The sequence below is a fragment of the Empidonax traillii genome, unplaced genomic scaffold (assembly GCF_003031625.1).
Source record: "Empidonax traillii isolate 1590-97213 ecotype Southwest subspecies unplaced genomic scaffold, ASM303162v1 scaffold1310:size247655, whole genome shotgun sequence".
Taxonomy (NCBI): domain Eukaryota; kingdom Metazoa; phylum Chordata; class Aves; order Passeriformes; family Tyrannidae; genus Empidonax; species Empidonax traillii.
In genome coordinates, this window is record NW_020956503.1 from 147,135 (window position 1) to 174,019 (window position 26,885).

Genomic DNA, 26,885 nt, shown 5'->3' on the forward strand with positions numbered 1-26,885 from the left:
GACTTCCTACTTGTAAACACACATTGCAATATATTTTATATGTTTAAATACTAGCTACAGAAAGCAGAAACCTTGATCACAATAGCAGTAAAGGAGAGATCTAAGAAACTCAATTTTATCTTTCTTCCTTCCTTCCAAAACAGGTAGATACGCTTATCATGATGTACAAAACACACTGTCAGTGTGTCCTTGACAATGCAATTAATGGGAACTTTGAAGAGGTAAGGTTGTTTGAACACACATTCTTGGTATATATACACAGAGAGCCAAGAAAGCTTTACTTATGTCTATGAATCTGGTTCCTATTCCTTTAGATTCAACATTTCCTATTACATTTTTGGCAAGGAATGCCTGATCATCTTCTTCCCCTGCTTGAAAATCCCATCATCATTGACATCTTCTGTGTCTGTGACTCCATACTGTATAAGGTAAGTTAAGCATTGAGCTACATGGATATCTCAACCACATTACAGGCTTTGCATCTGTAAAAACATAGAATAACAGGATACCATGACTGCTTTCTGCCTCTGCTGTGTAAACCAGCAAGGAAATCATTGAAATAAAGAAATAAAATGGGCACATGTAGGAGCTGAACTCCAGTCTCAGCTCTGCTGCACACTTGGTGTGTAACCACAGGCAGCACACTAACAGTGAAATCCTGACCTATTTGCTTGAATGTAGCTAAAAGAAATGTTCATGTGCTTCACTGAAAAGGCTGACTAAGGTAATCCTGGATGAAAACAGAAGCCTTGTTTTCACTTAAAAGATTATTATAATTTCTACCAGCAAAGAGAGGTTGTGGCACATGGATGAGGAGATTCCACATGCTGATCTGCTACTCATAGGTTATGTCAGGCCATGGTTTCATATTATGAAGTTGGAACAATACTGAGTTAAGATATTCCTGCCTCTCCTGCCTGCTGCACTTCATATCTGTTTGTGTGCTGCAAAATGTACCAGAAAAACCGATACACTGTGAACTGCTTTGGGTTCAAAAAAAAAAAAAAATTAAGTAATACTTGTATGCAGAGCTTTTGTGCCATGTGAGTTCTTTGATCTAGTTCATGGCATGATCACACAAACAGTTGAAACAAAGTGAAACTTAGGAATGTTGCAAGGTCTGGATTAGATGATGGTGTCCTAGAGAAAAAATGAAGTAATGCCAGCAAAGTTTCCTAAGTTTTTCATTTCGTAAGTCAGATCAGATCATTACTTAATAGCTACAAAGTACTTTAAGCTTCTCTGATAGGACATGCCATAGAAATAGAAAAAGGCTGTTATACAGATGTCTCTCTAATAGATTTCATATCACATATTGATAGGAAGAAATAACTATTGGCATAACAGTAAACACCAACATGTCAAAGCAAGAGACTTGCTTTGTTTGGCCCTGATGCCCTATTGTAGTATATTTGTCATTATTTATTGACCAAAAATATGGGGAAAAATCCAGAAATTATGAAAATACATATTTCTTAGAGGCATATCAGTCTGTGAAGTGCTTTAGTTACTGCAGGGAAGTAAAGGTAATTAGCATTGAGAATCATAATTACTACCCAGGAGATGAGCCATTAAGCCTCATTTACTTGTAGTGATTATATTGTACTTTGAGTTTATGAGTTTTTTCCTGCTCTAAATGTGCTGTCTCAATAGATTCAATATTAACTTTTTTCATGATAAAGATTTAATGTGACAGAAGAAGAAATACTACAGGAGCATTAAACTATAAATTTCTTAAAAGTTCATAAATTTACTGTTGAGCCTCTTCTCTGTCTGTCATTATTTCTTATTTATAATCATGTTAGATATTCTGGACAGCACAGTGACAGAAGAAAAGAGGAATTGCATTGGATTGTTAACAAACAATTTACATCAGCAATGAAAGGAGATGTTTGTGATATAGGCTAACAACTTTGCCCTCCACAATAACATTTCCCAGAGGCCATGCCAGATGGCACAGTTTTTGCAAAAAGAGTCACACACCATACTTAACTATGGAGTACCATGGCTAAACTCTGAATACTTTCAGTGCCATGTCCAGTTTGGCAGAAAGAAGAGTCAACAGCACTCAAGGACTTGGGAGATGCTTGAGTATCTGCTTTACAGAGACCTGGTGATGCTAGAAAAGTCAAAGTGTTTATGCACTGCACTTCTACTGATTTCCCTGTTGGAGGGTATGTAGGATAAGATGTCTTGGTTTTTTTTTCTTGTTTTACTGGTATGCTGACATACATTAAGAATGGGAGCTATCCATGTATATAAATACCTCATATGTTCCTATGTAATATTGACTAGAAAAATCTAGGTATATAAATATCTGGAAAATAGGTTAAATGGCTTTACTCTGTAAGAAATTCTGTACTTATCACTTTGCAGTCCAAGTAGGCAAGACAGACATGAATGAATGCATAAATGGTCAGTGGAAGCTTGATATAATTTTCTGTTAACTTTTTGAAGGTTCTTACAGATGTGCTCATCCCTGCAACAATGCAAGAAATGCCAGAAAGGTAGGTATTTGACAATAATCATGCTACATTCTGATTTTTAGGCATATTCCAAGTAAATAGCAGTAATTCTATATTCTTACAGTATTTATACTCATTTTTAGAACAGTAGAGTATGTATGACAAAATACTGTCAGCTCTGAGGACACCCATAGGACAACCTTAAAATATTACACAATATTTTGATGTCACAATTTTTCTTGAGGAGGTACAGGTCAATATATTGTCAGTTTTAGCCTAACAATTGGTTATTTCCTGTTTCCTTTTGGTAACACCTGAGGATTAATTCGTAGATAAGTTAGTCATAGATTGAAACCTGATTATTTAAACTAATGCAAGGCAATTTTTATTGATGATTCTCTAAAACTTTTTTTTTTCTTATAGTTTACTGGCAGATATAAGGAATTTTGCAAAAAACTGGGAACAGTGGGTTGTTTCCTCTTTGGAAAATCTACCAGAAAGCCTGACAGATAAGAAATTGCCTATTGCAAGAAGATTTGTTTCCTCCCTGAAACGACAGACGTCATTCTTACACCTAGCACAGGTAAACAGAATAAGACTATATATACATTCAAAAATTTGTTAGTTATAATCAGTGTACCATGAGATATAATGCATTATTTTTTCAATTTGACCTTCAGCCATGGAATACTTTCATCTTGTACTTTTAAAAAGTACAAGAAAGAAGGAAGTACATGAAAGAAGGAAGTGAACGTAAACAGATCTGACCCAAACTTCCAATTTTTGTAGTAGAAAAAAGAGGAAAAACCATGGGTTTAATGGTTATAATGAACAGCCATCACTGCAACTTTTGGCAATCAAATGATGAAGTGGAGTACATGTGCATTTGGTTTAGTTCCAAACTGGAAAATTTCAGATGATCCTTCTTGCCTAGCAAAGGTTTGCTGACTTGTCCAAGATGTTCTTCTGTGAGCTTATTTCTGTTTGAGTTTTGAGCAAAAAGAGAACATGGGAGTGAGGGGGAGTTGGGGACTCCAAGGCTGTGTTGTCATGCTACAGGTATCCGCAATTAGGAGTCACCTCCACACGATGGTTTTGTAGATTATACAGAAGGATACAATGGCTTTTGAGGAACTTCAGTGCTAAGAGCTTGGTCTTTGAAGTGGTTATCCTCATGAATGACTGTAAATGCACCATGTATTCATTTTGACTTGGTTTTCTCTTTCACAAATATTAAGAAAAAAGTAGCATGTGGGTGATACTGTGGAGATTATATGATAGGAAAGCACATTAGAAGAACATTAGAAGTTTGATGAAAGGGAAAACATTATCTCATCTGATTTGTGAAAAAATCCAGCCACGATAGTAAAATTAAACATAAGGTGATCAATCCCCAGGTGTGGGTCTGTCCTGGTTTTGACTGGGATAGAGTTAATTTTGTTCATTGTAGCTAGTGTGGGTCTATATATTGGATTTGTACTGGACACTGTCAATAATTCAGGGATGTTTCAGCTACTGCTGAGCAGTGTTTGCATAGAGTCAAGGCCTTGTCTTCTCACACTGCTCTGCCAGAGAGAGAGTAGGTTGGAGGTGCACAGATAGGTGGGAGCAGACATAGCTGGAACAGCTGATCCCAGATGACTACAGGGACTTTCCATACCATATGGCATCATGATCAGCAATAAAACTAGGGGAAAGTTTGGCGGGGGATGACTGCTTGGGGAGTTGGCTGGGCATCAGTCAGTTGATGGAGCAGTTGTTTTCCTCTGCATCACTTGTCTTTCTTGGACTGTATTTTTCTCTGGTTTTGTTTGTTTGTTTACTTTTTATTATTACTGTTATTGTTTTTATTTTTTCTTTTTAAAAATTATTAAACTGTTTTTACCTCAACCCACAAGTTTTCTTACTTTTTCAATTCTCTCCCCCATTCCATGGCAGGGTGGGGAGTGATTGAGTGTCTGTGTGGTGCTCAGCTACTTGATGGGGCTAAACCCCAGACAAGTCTCAGCATTTTACCTGCTTTCTCTTGCAGATTGCTCGGCCAGCACTGTTTGATCAGCATGTGGTGAATTCCATGGTGTCAGATATTGAAAAAGTTGATTTGAATAGTATTGGTTCTCAGGCACTCCTTGCAGTCTCAGGGAGCACAGACACTGATGGGGAGGTCTACAGTGAATGTAAGTCCATGGTGAAATATTTGTATCATTATAATTCACTCTTTCATTCCATGCCACACTATTTTACTTGGACTGGCTGGGACAAGGTGCACATAGACACTGCATTCTGTAATCTAGTACACTGTTAACTTCAGTAGCTTAAGAAAGCTTGCACTGGGAAGTCATCCCAGCTAAATGACTTTAAATGATTGCTGAAGAATTAATTTATATGTCAGTTGCTAAGTGCAATCAAGTCTCTTTTGAAATTTTGATGTAATTAAATGGGGATATCAGCACAGATCAATTCCCAAAAGATGTCTCAAAAATTCCATGTCATTATGGCTTAATGCAATGAATATTTTGATTTTTTTAATGAATATGGGTTTTTTTGCTTCAAGTTGATTTTTTAAAAAATAAATTTTTTTCTCTTTAGAGCAGCAGCCATTTTCCTACACAGAACACAGTGAAGTATAAATTTTGAGGGTGTTAATTTTCATATGCATATCTGCTGTTGAAAAATAGATATAGCCTCTTCATTAAAAAGATAACTTTTGTCATAAGAGTGATGTTTATCAGAGTTAGAGAGCTGAAAAGGGTAGCAATGTGTTGTCCTCTAAGTATTATTACTTTGTTAATGAATCTTTGCTCTCTTTAATGGTTCATAATCCTATTCACATCTTCATTTGAGTTGCCATTCTCTACTTTTTGTGTAGTTGTTTTTTATTTTATTCTTTGTCTTCTTTCACACTGGTTAAAGAAGAAAAGGAGAAGAGAAATGACTGGTCATTCAGGCACTTTTTTGAAAATGGGAATTGAGGAAGTTAACTTTGCATTACATAGTGAGGGAGAGAAACTTGTAAGATATAAGGGAAACTTAAGACACTAAAAATCTGCCACATTACAGATAAAACTTTACTACTAAACTTAGTATTAGAAAGGTTTTCAAGGTTCAATCTTTCAAGAAACAGAAAATATAATCTTGTTTTGGTTTTACTTTCCTGTAAAACTTCATTGTGTTACAATCCATATCATTGCAATGCTTAATTAATTAAAATATATATGTGCGATGGATGTGTGTCTGCTTACTTTCCTGGGGAATTACTTATTTCTTCATGGCTCTAATTCTCTGCTTTTCCTTTCCATGCTACAATATTGTCATATGGCTGGTGAGTGGCTTTTTCTCATGTTCAGAATAGAGTGCGATGATATGTTCTCCTTTTTACATGGTAGATGACTCTATTACAGTGTTCCAAGAACTGAAGGACCTTCTAAAGAAGAATGCCACTGTGGAATCATTTATTGAATGGTTGGATACTGTCGTTGAGCAAAGGGTTATCAAGGTACCTTTCAAATGTTCTGCCTGACTCAAGAACAAACCTTACTCCCCTTACTCCTTACACGCACCCTTATGCAGTCCTATTGGTTTCCAACTTGGGATTCTCATCTCTACTCTCCTTACTGTAACAGGGAAGTGTGAAAGATTCCAGTGCTGTTAGATCTAATTAATCATGTTGAGCATGTTGAACAGTCTTATGTGTGTGACCTATTAAGAAATACTGTAACTAAAACACTAAAGTCAACACTTTCATAAACTATACATGAAAGAACCCCTTCCAGCTTCTGTGGGCATGCAGAATCACAGAGGTATTTATCAGTGAGTAAGGTGAGCAAAAGCTGTTCCTTAGAGAAGCAATTTTTTCTTTCATGGCATTCAGATGGTACTGTATGTGGTATAAGTTACTGCAGTGGGTGGATTCAGAAGTAGCCAACCTCCAGAAGGGTTTCTACATACCAGGATGAAAGACAGTTTTGTAGCTTTGTAAGGTGCTTAACACAGTAATTGATGATTTTGATGGGGTTCCCCCGCCCAGCTCCAATTTACAAGATGCACTATCATCGTGACTATTTTATATGCATGTAGTTATACAGGGACTAATATACTACAGCTCAGAACAAAATAAAGGAATTCTGAGTTATATCTCAAGTAAGATATACATATCCAATTTGTGACTCTAATAACTGTAAACTAGCAGAATAAGATGTTACACATTGCTTGCTAATAGTTGAACACAGGTCTTCTCATGAGACTTGTTCTATTTGGAAAAGTAATAACTTATCCATCATTTTAGGTAGCATCTTGATATGAGTGGATGCAAAAGGATGAAACAGCACAGTTAGCTGGCAGAAGAGCTGGCAGACTGCCAAGTACAGGAAAACCATTGGCATGCCATTTTTCTTTTTTGTGTCTGTTTTCCCAAGTTTCAGTGGAGACAGTTGTTCCTTTTTAAAGTACTCTGAGTTTCCTAACGTTTGCCAACATATGTGAGCAGCATAATGAGGAGCTTTGGATGATTTGGGGCAGCATAGCCAAAGCAAATCCTCATCTACACACAAGTCTTTAGTCAAAAAACTCCCACTGAAGCTGAGCAATCTCAATTTATTTTAGAACTGAATGATTATGGCCTAAAATTCATTCCACAATTTCAGAAGAAAATTTCTGACAAACAAGTCAGGCAGAAAAGGTGAAGCACTTTTCCCTTCAGCATCTACTATGTGCTCCTGTATTATTAAAGTTAACAAATGAGGTTCCTAGCTTTGCTTTCCTGTAGTTAAGGGGAGAAATACCAACAAGTTCTGATATGAAGCTAGGTCAACTAAGCAGAAGCTAATAATTGACAGAACATGTAATCCTTCCATTGCTGTCTGCCTTCTGTTCATGCTAAAATGTGGCTACTGTCAAACTTGCACAACAGCTTCTTTCTGCTTGCTGTTTAAAAAAAGTAACAGGGCATATGTTACCACACGAACAAATCACTGCCAGAACAAAGTGACAGTATGAAATGAGCAATATTAAAAGCATCACTTTGATCATCATGATTGCAAACCATTCTGAAAGAGAAAGTCTGGCCAGTACTATACAGATTAAATTAAAGTACAAGGACTAATTTCTATTCACTGTTTATGTGGAATAACATAGTTCCAAAGGGTGGGGGTTTGTCTTTCTTTCTTTCTGCCCTATATTTATAGAACAACTTGGCACCTTCAGTACTAGAATATGAGGTAATCTCTATACCTTCAGGACATGTCAAGGCACAAGCAGTAAGCAGTTTGTTTCATTTAACACTGACATTCTATGAGGTCTGCACTGAAAAGAGAGGATCCTGCTTTTTTTACCACATTAGGACACACATTAAGAAGATACTTTGAATCAACCAGCTTGATTCACTCTGCCACATTAGCCTGAGTCAAAGACTCCTTGAACCCTCAAACATATTGAGTTCTTCTCTCCTGTGTGCAGAAAGCAGGTTAGTATATTTAACAGTATTTTCCTATTCTCTTTCAGGCAAGCAAGCAAAATGGGAGGTCTTTAAAGAAGAGAGCTCAAGACTTCCTTCTGAAATGGAGCTTTTTTGGTGCTCGAGTGATGCATAATCTAACCCTAAACAACGCATCAAGTTTTGGTACCTGAGCATTATAAAAACACTCATATTTTGCACATATTTGCCAGTACTTACCACCTTTTCTGAGCAGTTGAACCTGTCCTAATCTAAAGATTCTTTGACCAAAGCCACGAATGCTGTGTAATGGGTTTTTCAAACTAACATTTCATGTTAAATGCTAGCCATATCTTGCTGATGACTTGTGTCATTTTTAAAAGTCTTGGTTTTTTTTTTAATTGCTGTTTGATATTGTTTTGTCATTTAAGTGCTAAAAGCTTTGCTTGTTTTGATATGGCAATGGAAGTATAACTGCATAGCTCAGTGTAGGAGACAGAAGATTTGAATCATTTGTTTTACCTGTAGATCAGATTGGGAAAAAATTACTGTTGCGTAGAAGACTTGTGCATGATATGTTTTAATAAAAGCAAAAGAAATTTGGCAGTAACCTCACATTTAATTCTGGGATCAGCAGAAAATCAATTTCTGTTTTTTAAAAGTTACATCCATCTTTAGGAATGTTTACACTTTGGGAACATTCAGGAAGAATCTTTTATAACATAGAGGATGGCAGAACTAGTGAAACTAACTCTAGTACATAATTTCCTAAATTTAGTCATAGGTACATAGTCATAGGTACATTTTTATCTAAAATTCAGAGGGTTTTTGCAATGGCTGTTAGAGACACACACGTTTTTTAATGTGATGTATCCTTGAAATAAGGTCAAAGACTTCACCAGTTATTGTCTGGTTATTTAGCACAAGACAAACAGAAATAGAGCAGAGGCATTCTAGCAGTCTTTGGCCTTATCTAGCTCCACTGTGTGCCCTCTTCAAGTATAAAGCATGTCTCACTTTCATCAGTATTTTTCTTTGATGTAATTAGTGGTCAAATAGCCTACAGGACAGTAAACAATTGAGCTAGGTGGGCCAGTGCAAAGAGAGATTAGAGCTAGAATTTAGGCACTATTCCTTGTTGGTCTTGCCAGGTCATTTAAAGTCCACAATTATTTGTTTGTTTCACTGGCTTCTTGTAGAATAGTGAGAGATGGTCACAAAGATAACTCAGCTACTCTCTCTCTTCGAAAAGGTTCTTTTCATTTGATCCGCATGTTACTAGATGAGTACATCCTGCTTGCCATGGAGACACAGTTCAACAATGACAAAGAACAAGAACTCCAGAATCTACTGGACAAATACATGAAGAATTTAGGTAACTAAAACTTGGATCTTTAGAATGTACTTCTGTACTTTTAGAAATTGTTATATTTGTTTAACTTTAAACAGAAGCAAGTTCGCTCTGTTTTCCCGAAGTTGTAGTTATATGCAACATGCTTAAATTCACCTGAAATATTTGTAACCATTCACTCAGCAATTCATTCACACTTTCCACCATAGCTCACTTCATAACATTTTGTGGGAATGTGAATACAATGGACCACTGAAATTTGCTTGAATGCAACAAATACTTTTAGGCACATCCAAAGAGCCATGAGCTAAAGTGTGAAAACACGTATAAGTAGCAGAAAGGGCAGGAATTCCTAATTCAGTTTTTCTCCAAAGCCTAAATATGTAATTACACCTTGAACTGGGAATGTATGAAATGTTACCAAAATGCAAATATCCCTGCAATTTTGGAACAAAAGTTTGGAGCCCTGTTTAGCATCTGGATGAAGTATTACTATGTGAAAGAGAAATTAAATTATTTTAAAACACTATCCTTAACATTTTTCATCTACCAGGCCTCTTCAAAGTTAGACAATTTGAAGTTATATGCTCCAAGTCCTTTGCTATAAAAAGAATGAAGATGGATTGGAATCAAGTTCTGGTCCAAATTATTCCTTAAAAACCCAGTGAAACTTCGCTGGGTTCCACAGAATTTTTTTTTATTAACATTAGCACCAGCAATCAACTCGAAATCTGCACTTTGCTGAAAGAAACTTGCATAGAATTTTTCTGACAGTAGATGCTGCATTTCTTTTAATTCAGCCTCCAAGAGAAAAACCTGTCCTATGTGCCAGTTGCCTTATCCTTGGGTATTTAGGTGAAGTACTTGAAACCATAAAGTAAAACCATGGTTTCTACTGCAGAATAGCAAAACTGACTTTTATCAATAGTCTGCAGAAAACTAAAGAATTATTGAGTATAACTAATGCTTTTCTCTAGATACCAACATGAAACAGTTCAAGTATTCTAAAGTTCCCATTGTTAATTCTTTAGGATGAAGTGTCAAGCGCTCTTAGCGCAATTTACTTCATTGTTGACATTCACTACGACGGCTTCAGTAAGGAGCTGATACTGTGTGATATAGATCTGTGATCAGGAAAAAATGATACAAACATTTCCACCAGGAAGATCAAGGCTAGAGCAGTATCTGTATTCATTGCCTACATGCAAAATATGTAGACTTCACAGGGTTTTAGAATACTCAAACAAAGATACAAAATAATGGGCTGCTCATATGCTGTCTATATGCTAGCAGTAAATTTATGTGCAATGAGCATACGTAACAATTGTTACGAGTTTTGATTTACTCCTTCAGATGCAAGCAAAGCCACCTTCACCGCATCACCAAGCTCTTGCTTCCTAGCAAATCGTAACAAAGCTGCTCCTCTGCCCAGTGACGCTTCAGTCAAGAATGAGTGTCTAGCAGAGCAAACCTATGTGTCCTTGTCAGCTAGCCAGCCCAGCAGTGTTCCTTCTGGTCTGAACCCCTTCACCACAGGAGACAGCGAGAACATGCAGCTGACAGGTATGCATCAACTCTTCCAGCTTCTCCTGCTCCATTTTGCTTGTTAGTCTTCCAGTTCACATTAACATGTTGCTGTAGGAGGGGCAATCACCTCATGCATTTATAAAGACCTCTAATAAACAACATTTCACGATCTCATCCTCTGTGCTGATTTACAGAAGGCAGCAATTTTAATTGCCCTGCCAGTAATAGTTCATCTTGGAAAAGTGGTAAACTGTCTTATACCTCTTGGCTTGGTGAGGTTATTATGAAGAGAGAATGAACAATAACATCTGGAGCACAGAAGGATTGTAACTGCTGGAATTTCCCACTGAATGTGGCATCTCCAAGCTGGAGAATGAAAGGGGGAAGCTTTGTGGCCTGTAGGCAAGGATTAAAAGCTGGGAGTTATATAGGTGGAGGCTAATGAATGTCTTTTGTAAAGGTTTCAAACAGTAATGTACACTTTGCTAGAGAGTTAGTATCTTAACAGCAGTACTGCAGTATGGGGGCTAATCATGGCTGATGTTTATTTATTCCAGATCAAATGGACCTGTCTCAAAGCACTGGCCACCTCATGACTCCACCTATTTCACCAGCCATGGCCAGCCGAGGAAGTGTTATCAACCAGGGGCCAATGGCTGTGAGACCTCCAAGTGTAGGTCCCGTGTTATCGACACATTCACAGTGCTCTTCTTACTCAGAACCCCCTTATCAGACTTTGTCACAAACCAATCAGAATTATTATGGAAACAATTCCAATTACCAGGCTATGTTCAGAACACAAGCCCATTCCACTTCAGGAGTTTATGACCACAGAGCAGAGCACAGCCGATTCAATGCCTTGAGTGAACAGCAGTTCTCCAGAGACTACTTCAGCAACAGTTGTGCTGTGTCTCCATACAGTGCCAGATCCCCTTCCAGCTACGGTCCCTCAAACATGTCTCAGGACACACACAATATGCAGTTTCTGAATACCGGGAGTTTCAATTTCTTGAACAACTCAGCGTCTACATGTCCAGGAGCAGCATATCCTGCTAATGCTTCCAATGGTATTAATACATATTTTCTTTTTCCCTTCTGTTTCTCTTTCCTTGATGGAGTAAAATACTTTTTCTCCACTTTTTCTTTTCTATGAAAGATGCATTTCAACTCTTATTTATACATTCCTATTTTCCACTTCTTGGATGATACACAGAGGTGTAAAGCAGCTTAATAAGCTACTGAAGGATTTATTTTCCTCTGGTGAATCCTAAGTTGACCTCAAATGCATGTGCTGACCTATGTTAATCTTCCTTTGGTACCATCACCATGTCTTGTACAAAGGAAGCACAAGCAGCATGGCCTTGCCGTTTAACAGTCTCTTAAAAAGCCTCCAAAACATCTACTATGAAACAGAGCAGACACAAGACAGTTTACCTCTGGGATCAGCATAATGGACCATTCTAGTCACAGGGTCAGGATCGTAAAACAAAGTATAAAAATGTGCATTAACAGTAGTTTGAGACTTCGGCCCTCCACCTCCCTCTTCTGGAGGAAAGACACAGTGGAAATGTTACTTTTATATGAATTTGTATATGCAGTAAGTATGTATTACCCTGCAGATTTTCTTTCCATATACATCTTCCTTGGCTGTGAGCTTCAAAAGGGAGCACTGAACTATGGATAGGGCTCCCCATGGCGTCTCTTACAGCCACCAATTGCAGGCTATGTTTGATTCTGAGTTTAAAAGGGAAGGGCAATTTTCTGTGCTGAAGGCACAGACTGAACCATTAATGTCTTTTTGTTTCCTTGTTACCACCTCTCTTTTGGGTCAATCATTGCATATGTTTCTAGTGTTACTAGGCTCTATGTGTACATAAATAATCTTATTCTCAAGTACTTTTTGTCCAAGGTTATCACAGGCTCCTAACCTATCCAGTAGTTTCACTCTTTTTTTTTTTTTTTTCAATCTTCTGTCAATAGGATATTATGGAAACAGCATAAATTATTCAGAATCTCACAGACTTGGAACAATGGTGGATCAGCATGTCTCTGTAATCAGCAGCGTAAGCAGCATTCGATCACTGCCATCATATAGTGATATACATGATCCACTGAATATCTTGGATGACAGTGGAAGAAAACAAACAGGCTCATACTATACAGAATCCTCATCTTCAATTGTCTGTCGGACTCCTATGCGTAAGTATAGCAAACAGCTGAGGAACAGCTATGAACTTTACAGCATCCTAGCAAGTGTTGAGTATTAAACTGCAGCCAACATATATTACATATAAAATGCAATATAGAGATAAAATAACTCGGTAGTTTGGATTTATCATAAGACGTGTTTTCCTTAAAATTACAGGACAATGGGTTTAATAATTCTTTGCTCCCATAAAGAGGCCTATGATCCAGTGTCCATAAGGAGTGGAATGACTGGTCTGAATTGCAGAAAAATCTAGTTTAGGAAACACTGTCTAACTATTAAGTGAACTAATAACAGACCGGGTTTTTCTAAGGTCTGTTAAGGATCCTCACTGTCAAACAGATCAAATGAACCCTGGGTCAGAGGTGTCTGTACTTCTTGTGGTATAGTTCCCATCCTGTGCTCCAACAACTGTGTGTATTAGGCAAAACTCCCGCTGACAGTGAATTTTAGGCATAAATACCCGACTCCAAAGGGTTTGTTTTGGTATATGCCTTAAACAAATGGCAGCTGCGTTTGGTTTCACGTTCCAAAAAGGATTGGATGGAAGATATAAACTAAGGCACTGTTTGTTTCTCCAAAATATTACATCTTCCCGCTACTTAGCTGTTAGTCTTGCATAGCAGATCAGACATTTCCATCCTTCAGATGATGTGCCTGGTAGAAAAGAGGTTCCATCAAATGAAATTGGATAGTGATTTCTGTTAAATTCAACAGACTGAAAACTTGCAATGAGGGTAATCTTTTTTTTCCCCACAGCTTCAAACTTGCAAACCACATCTTCTTCACAATGTATGTATGGAACAGCTGGTCCGTTCCCTTCTCAGGAAAATCTGGAGGTCCATGGCCCACCAAGCAGAGACATGGTGTCATCGTTGCCACCAATCAACACTGTCTTCATGGGAGCAGCTGCTGGAGGAACCTGACTGGGAGAGACGTGTCAGTGCCTTAAGATTAATTTCCAACTCCAGACATTAAGTCTATGAAGACAATGCCTTTCAAGTTGGTGGAATATAAAAGTATTATATATAGGTGTTAGAGGAGCCATTTTAGAGATATTAGCAGCCATCCACATATGAAAAAATAGCTATATTTAGATTGGGTCCTGCTTGTGAATCTCTCAGGATTGTTCTCACCATTACAGCTTTTCAGTCAGAAATTTAGGGTAAGAAGAAAGCCACCGATTCTTGCAAGCAAGACTAAGTTGTAAAGAAATTATTGCATCTATTCCTAATTTATTAAAAATGCTATTTTAGTCTTTCACTTATATATTTTCTTTTTTCTTTTTTTCTTTTTTTTTTTTTTTTTTTATAAAAGATGTTTATTTAATGTCTGTGTTGCTCATTATTTATTAGGACCACAGAGTAACTGTTTACTTTCTCATATTTGACAGACTGTCAAATGTATGTATCCTACCTCCTATGGAAATGTTTACAAGGTCAATTTTTACAGTTTTAAATGAAACTAAGCCAAATTCTTAATTTTTTTACTGTTGTGCTCTGAAAAGTCAATTTCAAATGTTTAGTGCCTCCTCGTGTAAGTGAAAGTCCTCAGGAAATAAATAAAACTTGTTGTGAGTATTTTATTTCTCTTCCTCTTAAAATAAAACCAACAAAACATGCAAATATCATAAGCTAACTAATTTCAGTACCCTACTACTGAATAACTGAAGTTAACTGAACAACTGAAGTAGTTGAATAAATGAAGAAAATTAAACTATGCCACTAAATGTCATGGGATTTCAGAACTACTTGTAGTATGAGCCAAAAAGTTCTGCTGATGGAAATCCACAAAAAATATGTTCATCAACTTTCATGGGTTTAATTCAACTGTATAAACTGAAATCAAAAGTAATAAAAATTATTAAAACTGTTGTTATTTTAATAAAAAAATGTTTTAAAAGTGCCATGATTATCTGTGCACAAACATACATTTTTGTATGCGTTTGAAGAAGCCAGATTAGGAATATTTGCTAATGGTATTACAGAGGACAGGGAAGAGAACACACTTACAAAACAAACTTCTTGCTACACATTCATGAAATAACAGGTCTTACTTTGTAATCTGGTTGTCCCAACAACAGATTCAGTTTTGGATTTATATCCAGTCTTCTGAGGATATTTCATGTCCATATTCCCATTCAGCCCATTGAATATATGCTGAATATTGTGGAATTAGAGTGTAAGACATTTTTTGATGGAAGAAAATGGATGATACCATGAAGAAGCTTTTCTTTCTAATTCTGTATAACTTCCTTTAGCATATTCTATCATGAGAAGCCTGACTGCAGCATAAAAGTAATAAAAAGCATCCTCTGGACTAGCTCATGAACAATTCCTGATATGAAACACTTTATGTAGAAACAAGAAACCATTGTTCAGTAATAAGATGAGGGAGACTTCAACTCAATTGCTTCCTAGTTCAGGATGAAAACTTATGCTTGTGACCAAAAATGCCATAATGATGTAAGAAAGCTTTGGTTTCTACAAAAATTCACAATGACATGTAATGGTAACACTGACTATTCAAAAAAATATTAATTGGGCAGGGCCTTGTAGCAAGTGAAACAAGTAGTGCAAAAGAATTCTTTCTTTGTGACTGTTCAGAGTATGATATATTTTCTTCTAAAATGAGTCCTACAAAAGTCAGGTCCTCTATCTATGCAGGTGACCCCTATAATTGACAAACGTATAATCAGTGACAGGAGAGGAGATCCCTCCCATTCCAAGTGACATAAGATGGGGAAGAGGAGTGCAAAGGTAAGGGATATACCACTAGGACAAGGGATATGTCACTATCCTGAAATGCTTGACTCCCTTTGAGGACAAGTGGCATGGCAAAAATAATTACTTTAAACTTCCAGATTGTTGAATGTATGTGGGAGCAATATGTAGAATTTAGAGGAAGTAGGCAATCACTAGCAGACAGGGTCTTAGTCTTTTAGGGTCTACATAAAAAGAACTGGTTCTTGGTACATAATTTCTCTTATGGGATTTATATGCATAATTTCCAGTCATTTTCTTTTTTCATGTCAAGCATTTTGCATTGAAGCTCGTTGGGGGTTTTTGTGGATTTTTTCCCCTTAAATTACTGTATCTGCACATTATCTGAATTAAAAAACAATCAAATGTCATTAAATGTGCATATTCTTCTGAAGGCTGCATAATACAAAGTAGTGTAAAGTGTCACACAGTTGCAAATCACAGTTCATTATGAATAGTAAGGAGCAAAAAAAATTCTAATATTCAATTATTGAGTTGAGAGAATTCTCTCATAGTGCTGAAGAACAAACCAAACCCATCATAATTGTAACCAGTAAAACCAAATGAGAAATTTCCATTTTATGACCCATTAGTTCAATCAAATATATAGTTTGATGAATTTAGTAAGTTTTGTCTGTGGGAAATGAAAAAACTCTTAGCTTTTGTGAATACCCCATGGAAAGATTTTTACCTTTTGTAGTGCAACAGCATTACAGTAAATAATATGAAGAATCAATGGAGTTGCCAGTTGGTGTTCTTGTACTACTCAGTTCAGTTGCAAGCTTTGTGGATGCATTAATACATTGGTTTTAATATATACATGCTTGAAAATCCGTGATTAAAAATTGTATATGTTGAGTACAATCAGTGTCAAATGAATATTGCCTAAGGGGGAAAAAAAAGGCATTTTTTGGATTTTTTTTTCTGAGAAAGTAAGATGAAAAATTAAATCCTTTTGATCTATTTATTGTTTTCAGTGAATTTGAACTGGTGCTAGGAAAGGCAAAAGAGATGCATGAATGGGTCAAATCAGCTTCCACTTATAAAATAAAACTGATTCTAATACAAATTATATCAACCAAGATGAAGCAATATTGGAGAAAAAACAATTGTCTTGTGTGCCTTGAGGCCATGCCTAGCAGCACAGAATTTGTGCTGCAAGAGAAGTGCAGTTCTTTGACCCTGAAAGTAATTAGGACCATGGGAATATTACTCCAAACTCAAAATTAGTGAGAAAGTTGGCCTCTATGTCTAATGTGTAGTGAAAACACAGAGAAATAGCTTCTAAATTTAAACTTGTGTATTATTGTGTCTGAGTTTATGGTCTTGGATTCAGGCTACTATGCTGGATGAGGTTGCACAATGCCTGAGTTTGGCTTATGGATCTTGCCAGAAGGGTCTGAATGGTGTGTTTAACTCAAAGTAGTTAATTCATGAAAGTTCTTTGCTTTCCTCTTAGTGATATAATCAGGATGAAGATTAAATCTGAGTTAGCTTTGGCATTAAGATTAACTTCAGAGGTTGGGTCAACATGAAGCTGGAACCATGAGACAACAGCAGATTTAGAAGTGGTCAATAAGCTTGACTTAATGCTAGTACTTAGAGGGACCCACAAACTGTGTTTAGTTCCAGATAAAACAGAATGTAGGGAGAATGATATAGATTTACGTGGGCAGGAGCAGGTAAAAGTGAGTTGTTTCTGCATTTAGCAGGGATTGTTGAGTTTATACAAAACTTACTGTCAGACCAGATGATCTAGTTATGATTCCTTCAAGGTCTGGTCTTAAGAGTAGACTTAAAATTGATTTGAAATTTACATTTGGAAATTAAAGAAGAGGAGCCATTTGGTTGAAGTCAGGTCTAGAAGAAATGAGTGAAACTAATTTAAAGTTTTAGGTGATGGAGACCACATTATCAATCAATCTTCTGAGGCTGGCGTTTCTGGAATCTGAAGTTATGATTGGGGTTCAAGCCAACATGAAGCAATGAATCTGAACTAATTATGGTTTTAAGACCCTAATGTATTTATGCTTATTACTGAAATTATTAAGAGTAACTGATGTAGTTATTATCTTCAGCTAAGAGCTGAAATGAAAATCTAGGACTAGGTTAGTAAGTTCTGTTAGCCAGGATCAATGCACGTCTAAATAGTCATTAGCTGAAACTTCTCTGATGCAAAAGAGATTTACTTTGCACAAACAGAGATCGGAATGATATCTTTAATGGAAGGACTGCTGGATTTGTATCCTCTAGAGAGATGCTGCATCACTGCTAATGATTAGACCTCAAGTAATTAATATTACTGAGATGGTGAAAGATCAGGAAAACAGGAGATCCTACTAAAAACTATGCTGCTTCCATGGTCATCAGACACTTGCAGCAACTACCAGGCTCAGCAGAATCCCTTCTCACAAGGATTTGAGCCTGCCAATGAAGGCATAACCAGACAAAACAGGAGAGGGGATCTGAAATATAGGAGACAAAATACTGTGCTCATTGCACAATAAGTGACACCAAATACCATTTCTCTACATTTAGATTCTTTGTTATTTGCACAGTTTTTTCCCATTTAACAATGGGTTCATGTTACAATGCTGCACAGAGCATTGGTTACACAACTGGGAACACATAAAAGATTATATTAGCAGCTGAACTAGGAAAATCTACTTCCCTTCCTTTTGGCTTAGTTGATTATTATCCTTGATCAAATAAAGGGCCACATGTTCATACTGCCCTTGTGCCCTGGTTGCTACAGTAGAAAGAGACATACAGTGAAATTGAACATTTAGAGTACTATATGCCTTTTTGACTCCTGTCATATTTAATTTTCCCATATAATTCAGTTTTGCTCAGAGTTTATTGATTAGTCACCTGTTTTGCACCAAGATACAGAGAGATCACTCTAAATTTAATAAAAATTATGTGTTTTAGAAAATCTCCATTACAGGAAAAACACAAACTCTATGCACTACAGAGGTGGACAACAAATAGCCCTTCCTTTCTCTCTCTTACGGTTTTTACCAAGCTTCATCTTTAAAGTGTGATTAGCTTTCAAAAACTGGCCCAAATGTACTGAATTCTCTAACAGCATCTTTCTCTTGACTCTAAACATTTTTTCCCATGTAGGTGTGACATCCACTGATGTACTGGACCCGTGTTCCTGCACACCCTGCGTACCCTGGGAAACTACCCTTGAAAGCAAAGGGGTCCAGGAGGGATGGACATGCTTCAAGAACGAAGTCTTGAATGCACAAGAGCAGGCTGTCCCAGCCTGCCGAAAGGCATGCTGATGGGGAAGATGACTGGTCTGGCTTAACAGGGAGATTTCAAAGGAAATTAGGGTAAAAAAGAGAACCTACCAATTATGGAAAAAAGGGCTGGCTACTCAGGAAGAGTTTAAGAATACAGTTAGGTCTTGCCAAAAGAAAATCAGAGAGACAAAGGCAAAACTTGAACTTGATCTTGCCACTTCTGTTAGGGATAACAAAAAGTCTTTCTACAGATACATCAGTAGCGAAAGGAGGGACAAGGAAAACCTCCGTTCTTTATTGGACATGGGTGGGAACATACTTATCAAAGATGATGACAAGGCTGAGGTATTGAACACCTTCTTTACCTCAGTCTTCAACAGTAAGACAGGTTGTCCTGAGGACAGCTGGCTTCTGGAGCTCGTAGGCAGGGTAGGAAGCTGAATAGCCCTCCTGTAATCCAGGAGGAAAGAGCAACCTGCTGAGCTACTTGGATCCTCACAAGTCTATGGGACCAGATGGGATCCACCCATGGGTGACGAGGGAGCTGGTGGAAGAGTTTATCAAGCCACTCTCCATCATTTACTGGCAGTCCTGGGTCACTGGGGAGGTCCCAGATGATTGGAAGTTGGGGAATGTTACACCCATCCACAAAAAGGGTCGGAAGGGGGACCCAGGAAACTACAGGCCTGTCAGCCTGACCTCAGTGCCTGGCCAGGTTATGGAGCAGATCATTCTGTGTGCAATCACACAGCACCTACAGGATGGACAAGGGATCAGACCCAGCCAGCTTGGATTTAGGAAGGGCAGGTCCTGTCTGACCAATCTGATCTTCTTTTATGATCAGGTGACCCACCTGGTGGATGAGGGGAAGGCTGTGGATGTGTCTATATGGACTTCAGCAAAGCCTTTGACACCGTCTCCCACAGCATACTCCTGGAAAAGCTGGCAGCCCATGGCTTGGACAGGGGCACTCTGTGCTGGGTCAGGAACTGGCTGGAGGGCCGGGCCCAGAGAGTGCTGGTGAACGGGGCTGCATCCAGCTGGTGGCCAGTCACCAGTGGTGTCCCCCAGGGATCAGTGTTGGGCCCAATTTTATTTAATATCTTTATTGATGATTTAGATGAGGGGATTGAGTCCACCATTAGTAAATCTGCAGATGACACCAAGATGGGGGAGTGTTGATCAGCTGGAAGGTAGCAGGGTTCTGCAGAGGGACCTGGACAGACTAGAGAGTTGGGCTGATTCCAGCAGGATGAAGTTCAACAAGGCCAAGTGCCGGGTCCTGCACTTTGGCCACAACAACCCCCTGCAGCGCTACAGGCTGGGCACAGAGTGGCTGGAGAGCAGCCAGGCAGAAAGGGACCTGGGAGTTTGGATTGACAGGAAGCTGAATGTGAGCCAGCAGTGTGCCCAGGTGGCCAAGAAGGCCAATGGCATCCTGGCCTGCATCAGGGACAGTGTGGCCAGCAGGAGCAGGGAAGTGATTCTTCCCTTGTACTCAGTGCTGGTGAGGCCACACCTGGAGTGCTGTGTCTAATTCTGGCCCCCTCAGTTCAGGAAGGATATTGAGGTGCTGGAGCAGGTCCAGAGAAGAGTAACCAGGCTGGAGAAGGGACTTGAACACAAGTCCTGTGAGGAGAGGCTGAGGGAGCTGGGGTTGTTTAGCGTGGAGAACAAAAGGCTCAGGGGAGACCTCATCACTCTCTACCTGAGAGGAGGCTGTAGCCAGGTGGGTGTTGGTCTCTTCTCCCAGGCAGCTATCAGTAAGACAAGAGGGCATGGTCTCAAGCTCTGCCAGGGGAGGTTTAGGTTAATATTAGGAAGAAATTCTTTATGCAGAGGGTAATCAGGCATTGGAATGGATTGCCCAGGGAGGTGGTGGATTCTCCATCCCTGGAGGTGTTTAAGAGGAGACTGGATGTGGTACTTGGTGCCATGGCCTAGTAACTGTGGTGGTAGTGGATCGAGGGTTTGACTTGATGATCTCAGAGATCCTTTCCAACCCATCTGATTCTATGATTCTATGAATAGAAAACATATTCTAAAAATTTATAGAAATGTTGCTTCCCTAACAATACTTATTTATCTTTAAAGAAACTGATCTTCACCCTTGCAGTGTTGACCAGATCGACGCATGAAAACATGCAAAATCCCCCATGACTGACTAGTTAAAAATGCTATCCTCTGTTCTTTCATCTTATTGACAATTCTAAAGGTAAGGCAAGGCTTCCACATCTGCATTTAGTTTCTCAAGTAAGCAAACAGCTCTTCTGAAGTGTTGCACACTCAGCAGTTCCTGCTGACTGGCATTAATGAAATGGCTTTGCCAGGAAAGTGCATGCTGGAGAGCCATTGAGATAAAAACAAAACTCACAGAGTGGGGGTGGGGGTGGGTGGGCACTGGTCTCCCTTCATATCACTGGTCTGTGGTAGCACTGGGTCAAATGCTACACTTTTCCACAACAACTACAGTATGGTACAAGGGTCCCTGTTTTGGAAAGGAAATAAATAGTAAGAGTAGGATAGAAATCAGTGAACCCCAGTATCATTGATAACAGTGGTTATTGCTGTCAGATGGGATTGAATTAAATGGAATTTCTTAGCAACCTACAATCAGACCAGTTTTCTTTCAGCATTCAGAAATTTTAAAGAATCAGTAATTTCCCTGTGAGAGGTTCATGAAGTGAGTCGAGTGGGGCGGGCAGTTTAAGACAACCAAAGGGTGGCCAGCCCTCTGTCAGCCTCAGGAGTCCTGGTGTGCTGGAACTGCTTAGCAGCAAAAATTTGCCCCTCTCAAGCATTGCTTTATCTGCTGTCCTGCAAAAAGAGCTTCAGAAGCTATAATGCCAAATAAAATTGGGCTGAGATCAAAGCACAGGTCTACACAACCTGTGTGATGGACATGGCATGTGGGAGAACATTTGTATCCCAGATTTAGGTATGTAGAACATTTGCTGTCTGATTTAGCAGTTTGATCTGTCCTCAAAGAAAATTCTTCCTTGGCAAACTAGAACAAGAGAAAAAAAAAAAAAAGGAATTCTGATCAATACAACTGGGAAGAATCCCTGCCACCTCTCTCTTCCTTTTTTTCATTATCCCAGGTTTATGTGACAAGATGTGAGGGTGCATTTGTCTCACACATTGGTCAAAAGAGCTCTGCCAAGCTGACTGACAGTGACAGAATGCAGGTGAATACACAAAACTGGGGCAAGATGAAACAAAACACGTATTTAACCAAGAGGTCCCCAAAAATGCCTGATCTAGTGATTTCAATTCAGAGCAGCAAACTTAGAATCAAGAATCTAGCAAAAACCCTACCTTATCTCAGCACACATTTAGCACACATTTAAATATGCTGAAACAGCAGACCAAAACAACCCACTGAAACAAAACAAAACAAAACAAAACAAAAGAATCCCACACAGCTGGGAGAAAGGAAATTGTTTTACCAAGGCAGAGAAAGCTCAGGTTTTAATGCCTGTCGGTTCTACTGCGACAAGTGGTTCAACTAAGATCACCTGCTTTGCACTGTGTTAGTTACATGAATGAAAGTCCAGAATTTGGATTTCCAAGTGCTGGTACCCCTTTTTCTGGGAATGCTAGATTGTTATACCCCTGGAATGGTTTGCTATGGCTTTGTCCATACTGATTTAGTGTAACTTGCAGGAGTAGGCAAATCCTATGGGATTTGTCCAAGCTTATAAAGGCAGCTGTGTTTCTTTTTGAGCAGCATCAAGAACTTTTTAGCTACTTGTCCTAACCAGCAAGGAACATACACAGGTGGGTCAACAGACACAAATGTCTTCACTAAATATGCTCCTCTCTCTTCCGCCTTAATCCTTTCTTCTTTTTTCTTTCCCTAAACACAAAGAGCTCAGTGGATCTCCATAGGAGCAATTCTCATTGCCAGGCTCTGCCGTGGCAGAGCTCAGGCTCTATTTGCTTTCCTCACTTCTCCCAGCGGAAGTCCCTGGCAAGGCCTGAGCAGTCAGTCAGAAAAGGGAGGTACCCACTCTGAAACCCTCTACTTTGCTCCCAGGACAGCTGGGAGTGAAAGCCCTACGTGCATCTCTCTTCTCACGTTGTCTAAGAAAAAAGAAATTATTCCAATTTTCCCTTTCTACCCCCATCCTAAGAGGGGCTTTGCAGTTAAAAACACGACGGCTTTTTTTTTTCCCAGAGAAGAGGGGTGAAGCGGGGGTTGGGGGAATTGCCCATGTACCATAACAGATGGTTTAAGTATGGTGATTACAAAATCCTGAAGTTAAAATAGTTTAATTACAAAGTCAATACTGCCTCCAACCTCTGCTAAGCCCTTAGTGTAAAAACAACAGACGGTATAGTGCAAACGGTAGGACAATATTTAACCAGAACTTTGCATTAGCTACTGCAGTACAGCTCTCCATCAGGCCTTCAGCAAACGGAATATCAACTGATTTTCCCAGCTTGTATTTGTTAACCATCTCTGCCTCAGCATCAGTGGGCGGTTCTGAGAGAGCCACAAGCAGCCCTAAGGAAATAAGCTGCAATACTATACTGCACACAGAGGCTCAGCAAGGTTGGATGTAAAGGTCAATATTACGAGTGCGTATCTGGGACAACTATTAGCACCTTACCATGAATGAATACAGAGGTAAAAAAATAAATGAGCAGGTAAAGGTATTTATACAAAAATTAAAATTAAAATTCAGTGAAATAACCAATGTTTTATTTTATACTACGGTTTTATAGAAAAAAAAAAAAAAAGAGGACAATGGAAGGCACAGGGAAAGAAAAAGGTGAGGATGATTTCAAAAAGCCCAAATTTGATCTTTCACATACAGGGAAAGCAGCAGCTCTATACAGAAAGTTGTAAAGAAATCTCACTAAGCTGTGCTCTTGCAGCTGAGAGCCTTGGTCTTAGTCTTTGCCAAGTGTTTATGCATGCTACATATTCTTTAACAGTGGCAAACCCTCCCTCTGTTGGCTTGCGTTTCCTGTAAACATCGAGTCAAACATGGAGCCGGAAGAGTCAGAGGAAGTCTGGCTCTACTTTATTAGCAATATACTAAAACCTGGTCCCATCTGCTTCCATCACAACACAGCATAAGACATCCACCGTCCCTGCTACATATGAAGCACTGTGAGGCACTGCTCTCTTACCTGACTGGATGGGTAAAAACAGGGACTAGCAAGCAAGAGATATAGACCAGTAAAAGCCAAAACAGACAAATGGGAGATCGTCTTCAACACTTTTTCTCACTGCTGACGCCCAAGCAAAATCAAAAGGTAAAGCAAGAGGGAAAACATGCTCCAAAAGAGATGCTACAATACAGAGGAATTCTCACAATTGTGTTTCTCTGTTATAATTTTTATTGCAGAGTTCGAGAGATGAAGATTAACTTTGGGTGTCTGAGATCAAAATTGCTAAGTCAAATAAAAGTTTCTAGTAGCTACTTTGTTCCTTTGGGCTTCTTACTGAATAACAGCATTTGGGACAAAGACTTGCACTGGCTAAAATGAGAGGAAGGGACACCCTACTGAATCTAAAGGAAAATCTTCTTCAGTGATTAAGAGGAAAGTGGAAACATTTCTAGGGCCTGATCGTTCTGGTTGTTATATACTCCAGTCCGGCTTTTAGTAAATTAGCTTTACATATATGAGTAGATTCATTGACTTTCAATTAAGACTAAGTGCACATTGAAGTGCTTCATTTCATTAGAGTGGAACTGATCCTCTGTAATAACAAAAAGCCCCCCATAAAGTAATGATCTGTTGGAAATCACAGCATGACTCTAGCATAGCACTGACAACACAAAAGCAATTGAATTACTTTTATATATGAATAGAAGATACTCGTATTTTTTTCCTAGAATATGATAATATATGGTTTTGTTACTACTCATAATAACAAATAACTCTTTAAAACATATTGTAGAGGACTTCTGAATGTCTACTTTTCTGAATGTCTTCTTTTATTTTCATGTTTGCCTCCCTTTTTCACCCTAAACATGTCCTTATAATTAGGAAATCAATCCAAACAAATAAGGCGTGGTCACAGTATTTAAAAAAAATCTTAGCTGAGGGCAGAACCTACAAGTTTGTATCAGACCTCAGTCTCTCACCTAGTCCATGTTGGACACAATTGCCATAACTGCTCTAAGGATAATTCTGTGTTTAAGTCAGTAGGTCTTCAGTGACTGCTCTCACCTAGTACCATGGGGACTGATGTTCAGTGTCCAGTTCTGGGAGAAGGACTCTTCTCCACCAGGAGATGAAGTAGACCTTGGGCTGAAGTAGACCCTTGCCTGAACAGATTCCTTGAGGAAGAAGCTGTGAAGTGAAAGCATCCCCTCCTTCTCCTCCCGAGCCCCAGCAGGAGAGGCTGTGAGAAATCAGGCCCAGTGAGGAGCTGATTCCTAAGGGCGTACGTTACGTAGATCACATACATAGCAGTACAAAGGAGTTTGGATACCAAAAGTCTAGCTGTGGTTTGGTACTTAAGAGCTCCTCATCTCTCCTGCACTGGCACTTTACAACTGACACTGTTTAGAATACATTAAACTGATGCTATTTCTTTTCCCTAATATTACATCCTGTCCACTTTTTTGGAAAGGGCCTTATATCCTGAGCATGGTACCAGAAAATAGGTTGTTTTGACTGATTTCAGATTAAGATACTGCTAATGAGAGGCATGCCGTTAATAGTGCAGTTCAGCTGGGAATTTTGGCTGTCATCGTTGCCAGACAAGCACAACCCCAGGAAAAGCATGCTAACATCAAAGTTACAGTGTGTTTCAAGAAACACAACTCTGGAAGAAAGTGTTCCTGGTGATGGCATATAATAGTGCTACAGAGCCAGGCTTTCCAATAGCAGCTGTTTCACACGATATACGTTCAGGATGACCTCTGTGGGCTGGCTAGAAATGACAGCATCCAAATTCTGACTTTTTATGCCACATTAAATGTTGATTTCTGTAGGGATTTCATGAGTAGACTGGGCAGAATTTGGCCTTAATAACCAGAGTCTTGACTTCACACACTTACAGGTGATTACTCCTGCAGATTTCCACTCTTCATGGGATCTCTGCGTTCTGAGGAAGGCTGATTTCACTCTGAATTTGTTGGCAAGGCTTTGGATACATACTGCTGGCACAAGGACTATCAATGTTGTCATCACTTTTATCGGTGCTCTCAAAGCACTTGGTGACACTGCCGGGGATTATGGCCCTGCTGCTCTGGAACAGGGAGGAGGCAAGTTGTCACCACCCAAAGCTCACCCTCTGAAAAGTTTTGATGGGAAATGACAGTGCAGGCTTTTTCAAGACCTCCCCAAATAGCAGGGGATCTGAAGTCAGCCTGAAATATATCCATGCAGTATACAGAGGAAGATACATTTTAAAAAGCTAAGCAGGAGAAATCCTGTTGTTGTAGACTGACCTTTTTTCCTCCCAACAAACATTTACCCAGGGTTGTCTCATGACTGGTCGACTTTTGTAATCCATTAGAAGGTGATGTTGTTGCATGACATGATCAAATACCAAACACAGTAGAAAGGCCATAACTATATCTAAAAAGCCTTTGCTTTGTCAAAGCCTTTCACTAATGCTAGCAACAAAATTATTGAGATCTGTAATGAGCTGATCTCTTGTCAAATAAGCCTTCTTATAAGCAGTGTTAAACTTTATATCTGCTTTCAAATTAAACACTTTGGATTTATTAATGTTTCCTTTCCTGTCCAAATTTCTTTGTTGAGAAGAGGTGCCAGAGGAAATGTACTGGCAACAGTAGGATGTGAAATACAGTTTAGAATACATTAAACATATGTTGATGGGGCCATTAGCAGAGTTTATAGATACCACCACCTGTCTCTTATTCCACTTGCCATTACTTTAGTGACAGAAATCATACTGT

The 26,885-nt window shown here is 38.8% G+C and overlaps 1 protein-coding gene across 1 annotated transcript in view; it reads left to right on the forward strand.

The window, feature by feature from the left end:
* The window catches only part of RFX6 (regulatory factor X6), a 34,449-nt gene extending 19,920 nt beyond the window's left edge, over positions 1 to 14,529 (forward strand). The window contains exons 8-19 of the mRNA XM_027906516.1: positions 144 to 221; positions 315 to 428; positions 2,458 to 2,507; positions 2,889 to 3,048; positions 4,498 to 4,642; positions 5,852 to 5,961; positions 7,965 to 8,082; positions 9,149 to 9,271; positions 10,601 to 10,810; positions 11,332 to 11,841; positions 12,755 to 12,973; positions 13,740 to 14,529. Coding sequence (XP_027762317.1) covers positions 144 to 221; positions 315 to 428; positions 2,458 to 2,507; positions 2,889 to 3,048; positions 4,498 to 4,642; positions 5,852 to 5,961; positions 7,965 to 8,082; positions 9,149 to 9,271; positions 10,601 to 10,810; positions 11,332 to 11,841; positions 12,755 to 12,973; positions 13,740 to 13,906 — 2,004 coding nt within the window. The 3' untranslated portion in view covers positions 13,907 to 14,529. The remainder of the gene's footprint in view (positions 1 to 143; positions 222 to 314; positions 429 to 2,457; positions 2,508 to 2,888; positions 3,049 to 4,497; positions 4,643 to 5,851; positions 5,962 to 7,964; positions 8,083 to 9,148; positions 9,272 to 10,600; positions 10,811 to 11,331; positions 11,842 to 12,754; positions 12,974 to 13,739) is intronic.
* Positions 14,530 to 26,885: the final 12,356 nt, after the last annotated feature.